Source organism: Rattus norvegicus, chromosome 19 (assembly GCF_036323735.1).
Source record: "Rattus norvegicus strain BN/NHsdMcwi chromosome 19, GRCr8, whole genome shotgun sequence".
Taxonomy (NCBI): Eukaryota; Metazoa; Chordata; class Mammalia; order Rodentia; family Muridae; genus Rattus; species Rattus norvegicus.
The window spans coordinates 25,432,302-25,441,134 of record NC_086037.1 but is presented as its reverse complement, the minus strand read 5'-3'; the positions used below and the strand labels follow the sequence as shown (position 1 = coordinate 25,441,134).

General features: G+C 42.2%; 1 protein-coding gene across 1 annotated transcript; it reads left to right on the top strand.

Moving 5' to 3' along the window:
* The first annotated feature begins 4,428 nt into the window (after nucleotides 1-4,428).
* LOC134483288 (disks large homolog 5-like) lies at nucleotides 4,429-8,408 on the top strand. Its single transcript, XM_063278580.1, has 6 exons — nucleotides 4,429-4,592; nucleotides 5,626-5,785; nucleotides 6,254-6,397; nucleotides 7,031-7,197; nucleotides 7,917-8,022; nucleotides 8,141-8,408. Exons 1-5 carry the CDS (start codon nucleotides 4,466-4,468, stop codon nucleotides 7,979-7,981), a joined length of 663 nt encoding a protein of 220 aa, XP_063134650.1. The 5' UTR covers nucleotides 4,429-4,465; the 3' UTR covers nucleotides 7,982-8,022; nucleotides 8,141-8,408.
* The last annotated feature ends 425 nt before the right edge of the window (nucleotides 8,409-8,833 follow it).

Here is an 8,833-nt window from a genome sequence, read left to right as displayed (position 1 = left end):
CCCTTCTCCTTGGTGCATGCCATCCTTCCTCCCTGTGACTCATGGGGGACACCAAGCCTGAGGATGTCAGGAAGAAGTTTACTTACTTCACTGGGTTGGAGGCTGTTAGGTTCCTGCGTCAGTAGGTGAGATTCAAGCTAGAAGGTTTGTGGCATGAGAAACTGGAACAGAACTGGCATGGCAGGAACAATTGTCACCTGGCTCTGAGAAGACCAGGTGGGCAGAAACTCATCGTTGGGCAGGTAGTGAGCTCAAGACCAGGCTGGGCATTGCTCAGCACATGTGAACAGGTGTGCTTACATGGACATGTGTTTCCCCCACATGGTCACCACTTATCCAGGCACGGTGAATACTCCAAGGAGCTTTTTATGTTTTAACATTGTGTGTGTTTGTGTGTCCATACATACATATACACACATACATTCGTACATATACACGAATACACGTACCTGAAAACACATGCATATACATGACTATACACATTCATGCTCACACACACATATATACACACCTACATGCATACACACATGCACAAACACATACACACACATACACACATACACACATACATGCATACACACATACACATATACATACACACATACACACACATACAATACATATACACACATACAAATACACCTATACACACATATAGACAGACATATACACACATATACATATACATATACACGTATACACATACATGCATACACACATTCATAACCACAAGTACATACAGACATATACATATATACTCACATACATGTAAGCACATGAGTGGAAGCCAGAGGACAGCTTGGCCCTTGTTTCTCTCCTTTTTACCACGTGGGTCCTGGGGATTGAGTCAAGCTCATCAGACTTGACAGCAAGCCCCTTTAACTGTAGAGCCCTCTCACATTGGCTGCCAGTTGCCTCTTTCCACAAATTCTATCCATGGTGGTATGTTTAGGGTTGTTATTCTCATGATTCCTTCAGCAATAGCGCAGACATCATTTACACTGCATTAGGAGTTATAATTCATGTAGATGTCAGGAGAGCTGGAGGCGTGGATCAAGAAGAGAGCCCACTTTCAATGTCATTATGTGGTATTGCCTTAGGCCCTTTTATACACTCCCCTGACTTTGTCTGAGTATATGTTTGAGGTCTCTCTATGACTGTGCAAAGAAGTAAGAGCTAGGGCTGGGCCACAAAATAGGAAAGTACTTGTTCATCCAAAAACAAAAACAAAAAACAAACAAACAAAAATAGCTCTAGGGTTAAATATTGGTTTAAGTACTGAACTACACAGCCAGAAGGTATTTTTCTAAGTAAATAACACAATATTGGGGATGACAATATGATCAAATATCCTACAACTTAAGTTTGCAATATTACCTACATTTTATAAATCAAGTCTGACCACCCTTTTGGTTGTTTCCAATCATGTCTGAGTGCATCATCACGGGAATCCCAAGGAAAATCAGAAATGGGTTCTTGAAGCTGTTGCACAGGGCCAGTATAGACCTAAATACCACAGAGGAAACCTTGATTCTTATCTCAAGGGATCATTCACCATCCCTCTTGTCACATAACTTATGACAAGACGTCACCTTTCCTAAACTTAGCCTTTTTCCCAAGTGCTGCAGAAGGGAAGACCTGGTGTCAAGGGGTCTGGATTCAAACCACAGGACACTGAATTCATTTAAATAGGTGTAGTTTATTAATGCACACACCAATACAGTTCAACCAGAGCAACAGCTCACAACTGTGTACTGGACATTGCTAGGCCCCGCTCATTGCAAGATCCACATGGGCTCATGCACAAGTGCTGGAAATGCTGCTGTCTATGGCCCTGACTCAGGCCATTTTACACATAATTGTTCCTATTTTCCTTGAATCTATTGGGTCCTATGTGAAGAATACACTTGGGGAACTTGTTAAGATTAACAAACCTCATAACATACAGAACATAACAGGGTATGTGACCAGCACCACACAGTTCAACGTCAGAGTTTTTTGTTCTTTGTTAGTGTTTTTCTTGGCATCCATGATGTGGAGGCGTATTACAGAACAATAGAAAAGAGCTGGCTGCTGTGTAACAAATTCGCTGCTATTAAGGTAGGTATGGGGGCAAGACCTCAGCAGTAGCCCTTAAGATGGGAAGAAGATGATGTGTTTAATAACTGAAAGGAGCTGCCTCAGCTGTGTTTCTCTGCTTGCTCAGTGCCCATTCAACATCACTCTGTCCCTGAAGAGGAACTCAAGGTCTGCCCCCTGCTGCCTGTGAGCCAGGAAGAGGCACAGAAAGGCCTCAGTTTCCAATCCCTCAGTAGTGCTGGATTTTCAATAATGTACTTGTATACACAAATACACTGTGGTAAGTTGCAATAGATACTAATCATTTCTCAGATAGGGCAGCAGTTGATTGACTACAACTAATTCTATTAAAAAAAAGAAACCTGGCTCTTGTAGAAATATACAAAGAAATATCTAGGATGGTGGGGGATGAATTCTGCCATGGACTGAACTCGTGAAAGTGGGGTTGGGAGAAAGATGCATGGTTAAATAGCCCACCAGGTTCACATTGTGTCAACTTGATTTAATCTAAGGACAAAGAAGTGGAGTATCTCTGATGGCTTTCTTCTAGTCCCTTTAAAGCATCACTGGGGTTTGAACTCAGAACTTCACACTTCTTGATGGGGCAACTACACTCAAGGAAGCTTAAGATTTTCATAGGCACAGTATTATGCTATATATACAGAGTAGATAATACTAAGATGTTCAGATGGTGATGTCCATTTGTATGCACTCTTAATGTGGACCTAAAAAAAGAGAGATCAAGGTCCTTAAAATAGAAAGATCAGTTCCAGTTGTTTTCTACCATTCCAAACAGAATGACTGGTAGGGAGAGCATGGTAAATAATCGAGAATTCGTAGATGATGCTTTGAATGAAGTGTGGATTTCTGTGCTGGTTTAAAACAGGGTCTCAAGTATCACATGTTGCCCTCTACCTGGCTGGCCAGGATCACTTTGAGCCTTGATAAACCTCCTTTCACTTTGCAATGAATAGGCTTATAAGAGTGGCCTCGAAGGACTGTGCAGACAGCATTAGCCTTTCACAGTTGAGGTGTGTAACCCACAACTATAGTTTTAGCCATGTTTTTCCATGTCTACCAGCTATTTCAGATTGTTGCTGTTATATGCCTGACAATCAAGGATGCAGAAAAATAACCTGATACAGAGTAAGGACATGGTGATCACATGGTGCCTCTTCCGTACGTTCTGGATGAGGTTTGTTAAAATTCCAATATTGCAAAAAGCTTTATATAGGGCCCATCACATTAAGGGTCACTCCCATATAACACTTCCTGCAATCCTCATATGAGAAGCTTGAGCTTTTAGTTTTGACTTTTTCTTTTCTCGTTCTTTCTTATTTTTTGCTATATAAGTTGAGACAAAGATAGTTAAGGCCATGAATTTGCCCCCAAAATTTGAACTACGGATGTGATCAATCAGTGTTAGTGGGTGCATTCTATAAAGTATTCATTTTTTACTATGATAAATGTGTTTTACTATGATAAATGTGTTACTACTTTTGTGTTTGCTGGGGTGGCCATTTCCCAGTGTACAGGTGCAGGGACCTTGCTGTATCCACTTAATGATGTTTATAGCCTCATTTTAGACGTTTCTGTGCACCCTCTATATCTCTTGTGTATTTTATTTTTCTGATAAAAGCTCATGGTACATCTTACTCAGGCCTGTGAGCAGTGCTCCTTTAGCAACATTGGTGCAGAGAGCAGAACCCCACAAGCAGCATGAGGTTCCCTTCACTGGTGGCTCCAATATTGCACTTTCCTCTGCCAACTGGTCTCCACACTTTTCCTAGCACCTTAAAGACTTCAACTCTTCTCCTAAGGAATTTTCTGGCAATTGTCGATTGCTAAGCACATGACTTCATGAGTGTTCCCCTAATACACACGCATGTTGTAACCTACCATGCAGACTATTTCTTGATGTGATATAAAGCACCTGTACAGAATGAGACAGGAGAACTTTTGACTGCATATTCAATCTGGTATGAAATCTCAGGAAGTTTTAATGGCTAACATTGGTGAATGAGGACAATTTGAGTTAGTGAGACATATTTTGGGCAAGATTTGACAGGAAACATTCATTTAGATGCATAGGAATTACTAAGGTTTTTATAATCAAGCCTTGAGGAAAATTTGGCTTTGGAAGCAGGAGATGCTCAGTGGCTCTGCCCCAGGAAAGTCTCCTGGAAAGGGCACCTCTGCTCATGCTCAGTACAGGGAGAACATTAGCAGGGAGGCAAAGTCTGCTCCCCATGACATCAGCTGTCCCTCTTGGACATTCTATTGTCTTCTAGAGAGTTCTGGCATCCTCTGTGATGTCACCAGTGTTGTAGTGACAACCAGTGCCCTAGTTTCTCTCAGTCTGAGTCTGGCGGTTACAAGCTAAGACATGTTTTCCCGTCTTCGCAAGCGTTTTGACAGGGGGAACGTTGATTGTGGAGAGACTAGAGTGAAGGAATCTGGCCTTTCGTCTCAATGTAATGATGGACAAAGACAGCACTTCTGGGGAATGTGGAGTAAGTTCTGGGCAGTGTATTTTGAGCTTCCATCCAGGGTGGCTGCAGGCTTAAGCTGACCTTTCTAGCAATGGGCCACAACAACTGGAGCATCTGAAAAGGAATTGAATTTCCATGAATATCACAATTCCTTAAAGTCAAGGATTTCAGAACTTTAGTTTCCCCATCCCCACTGGGAGGATATGGTAAGGCCAATGCTATTATACTGTGAACTTCTGGTCTTTACTTTTCAGTTCATTTGTTCTGTTACATTGATATAATAATACCATCAGTAGTCATGGAGGGTCCACCTTTTCTGAGTTTAGACAGGGCAGCAATGTATATCACTATCATTGCTTCTTTAAATACAGTGGGTATCTGACAGTACTAACAGGGAGAGATTGTGCTCCAGGAAATAACCTTATGTTCTTAGACCTTCTCTGATTTCTTCTAACTGGCAGGGTCATCGTTTGCTTTATATATTAGAGGTTGTATGTTACAAAAATTTTTCTACAATACCAAAACTATTTGGAATGTGTAGACCAAGATTCAGCCTGTAACCTATTCGCACTTCTGGGGCTTTTGGTATTTCACATAGGGACACTGATAAGTCTGTTGAACATAACCTCCCTGGAAATGCGTTTTAAATCCAAAGTTGTTGGCTTAGAGTATCAGGGTAGGACATCTGAGTGTCTCCAATCACTCAAGTTTTGTGGATGGTGAATTTATCATCTGAGTTCTGAAGCCACAGGAGTGAGGGTCCTGAAACCAAGCTGTACCCTGTTCATCTGATAATAATCCTGGAGAAGCCATCTCCATGGTACATGTAAGCCCGTGATGTCTGGCATAGGGAACACCTGGCTGCTTACGTCTCTTGGTCTCTATAGAGTAGTGGGAGAACTGAGATCCACTAAGGAGGCCTCTTAAGCATAGACCAATCGCCTAGCAGTGACACTGGGTTCCTGGCTTGTTCTCCTGTTTAGGCCTCACTGAGGTCTATGAACACTCTATGCATTCTCCCCATGCAGGTTCACTTGTGTTCTTCTACCTACAGACGCTGGGAGAGAAACATCATCCCCTGACACTGACCTAAGCACGAATCAGGCCATGAAGGAAAAGGAGAGGCTGATTAAAGAGCTGCAGCTCATTACCGAGGAGAGAAATGACCTGAGAGATCGCCTGAGGTTTCTGACGGAGAGATCCATGAAGAAGAGGTATGAATCGCTCCAAATGCTCTTGTTTCATTCCTGGGTCTGCAAGGTCACCTTTTTCTTATCCTATTAAGGTTTTGGGTTCTAGAAAGCTGTGCCTCCCTAACCACCCTGTGCTAAACCTCACCTCCCATATAGTGGAGATTCAGAACCTGACCCTTCCTGAGGAGTGAGATTGAAAATGGACTCATCTGCTTCCATTTATTTAAAAGCAGAACTTGTGGTCTGAATGAAGAATTCAGGGATAAAGTCAGGGAGAGTGAGTTCCCAGTGTGCATTTGCAAAGCCCTTGACAGCTGGTGGCTTTGCAAGATTGTAATTGCAGTGAGTTTATGGTGAGTCTCTGTACTTGCTAGGCAGGGGACTGAGTGCTGGAAGATCCAGGCAGTAGCCTGGGGTAATATAGGACCCACCCTGAGTTCATATATTCCTAAATGCCGATGTTCATTGTATTCTATCATTTGGGGCCAGGCCACACTTCAGGCCAAATCCATATTATGAAGACCTGGAGAGAATGGAGGAGGCGGTCATGTCAATTCTGCACAACTTAGAGATGGAGAACACTGAGGTCCATGAGAACAGCCATAAACTGAAGAAGGAGATGACCTTCTCTAGGTAAGTCCTGGTCAGAAAGGCTATCACTTGTGGAATGGCCATTTCTGACTTTCTTTGTTCTGGATTGGACGGTCTTCAGCTCTGGTTCAATCTATTGTGCTGTTTACACATCAGTGTTCCAGGGTCATTAGGACTCAGTTTTCAGTTCCATAAAAGACTGTTACTCATCCCAGGATTGTCTAGGCATCTTCAGAAGGCTCTAGAGAGAACAGTACTGATTGAAGTCAGCAGAAGGTTATTAGGCTGACCTGGACCTATGGTGTCACACCAGGTTTTACAAAACTCAGTGTGTGGACCACATGGTTAGCATGACCTTCTCTTGGTTCTACTGACCTCTTTTGAGGGTGTTGGCCCAGTACTAATTGATGTTGCCCCCATGCATTGGGCTTTCATGGATAGTTGTAGATCCATGCTCTTTCTCAGAGATGTGGACACTAATTGGTGTCAGGCCAAGCAAACAATTTATTCTTCCCCGAATTAACTCTTTATGGTTTGTGCAGCAGCCTTATATGTATCAAGATGCATTTTATTAAGTCTTCATGGGTATGTGGGACCTGGTAGAGTTAGTGGGACTTGGGAGTAGGAATGGGAGAAAGGGACAGCATGATCTTACTATGCAGACTGTATTTCCAGAAACCTGCTCAGCCAGCTCCTGATGGAGAACACATGTAGGAAGAAGTTGGTCCCACTGAAGCAGGAGAGCAAGGAGGTACATCTTGATTGTGCACTGAACCAGAAATATTTGGTTGACTTCAACAAGAAAGATAAAGACCATCAACGGCCAGAACCAGCATTATCAGGTAGGGACGAGCAGATGTGTTAGCTTAACAATATCTGATAAAATTTGCCAATTTGATACATCTTTGCTTCTCTTACCACCTTTCTAATTTACACTCACAACCAGCCAACCACCTCATGTAATGGAATTGTTCATTGCTCTGCCTATGCACAAGTATTCTGGGAAGTTAACCACTTTTCAGAAACTGAATTATTGTGCAAGCATATTTTGCTGCTCTTTTTGAAGCTGCAGTCTAGAAATGGTGACAGATGAATAACATATCATATTGTTGCATATCCATGTGATACATTGGATCCTATGTAGAGTTTTGAACAAGTTCTTGGTTCTTTGACAAATGACACTCTGTGGTCATGCGACTTCTTGTGTAGGAAGCACCTTTCCGGGATAAGAACCAAGTGCAAATGTCAAATTAGTACTTGTCATTGGCTTTAACCTTGGTGACATATGGACATCTCTTTCTTCCTGCAACCCAATGAGGTTCCTTCCATTGCCCTGTTCTTGGTTTGCACTGGTATAAGTCTGGGTCCCATATTGGCAGCCCACATTACTGTGAGGCTCTCTGGAGATTTTGCCCTGCCCACAGAGTTAGCAACAATGATATCACTTAAAATGTCCATGTCGACTATCCAACAGAACTGAGGTGGTAGAAGGCAGCATTCTGACAGCTGGCTTGTATTTCCCCACCAAATCAGTGTCTGAAAAACTGCCTTCCTCTCCCAGGTCTCAGAAAGTGCAAGAGAGCTGGAATTGGACACACACCAGTAAGAGAGCTTCCTGAAGAATAAGTTGCTTTCTCAGGAGTCCCTGATGACCAACATCCTGAATGGTAACAACATTTTTTGGATGTGTATTCATCCTCTGAGTTAATTTGTCATTTCTTAGAGACCCTAAATTCATATACCACTAAGCCAGCCTGACTGATTGAGGTCTTACTTTCTTCTCAGAAAACAGCACTTGAGAGACAACTTGGGGGACCGCCTTTCATTATGTGTGCTAGAGGAGAAACAGCAATAGTCTGTGCTTCTAAATGTTCGTTAAGAATATGCTTTTAGAAATATTTTTGTTATGATTTTAATTGAAGTTTTCTTTTTGTTGTTTCATATTTATATGTTCTTGTTACTATTTTTACTTTCAAATATTTTTAAATATATTTATTCATGTTAATCTTGTTTTGTTGTAAAAATGTATTTGTTATGAATAAAAATTGAATTCTATCTCTTGACTCTTAAGACCATCATTCTTACTCAATGGTTCTGTCCCCTCCTGTGGACCTAGAACTGACAGCTACAGATGGATCTCTGCATGTTCCATGGATCCTGGGCTAATAAGTGAATTCAAAGTCACCAAGGGGTACCCAGTGTGATAGTGTCTTTTGTGAGGATAATGTGGCTGTGTCTCAGACACACAATTTGTGATGTAATCACTGACACACTTTACCCAATTGTTAGGGTCCATGTGGTTCTTCTGAGAGAGCAGCAGATGCTCTACCCTGTGAGTCATCACCACAGCTCCTGCAGGTAGCTTTTGTTATTCCACATGAGGTGCTGTATTAGGTGGACAGGATCACCTCCAATTAAATAGAGAGATCTCAGGAGATGTGTGTTCACAGGGAACTTACTGAGCTGTGCGTGTTCAAC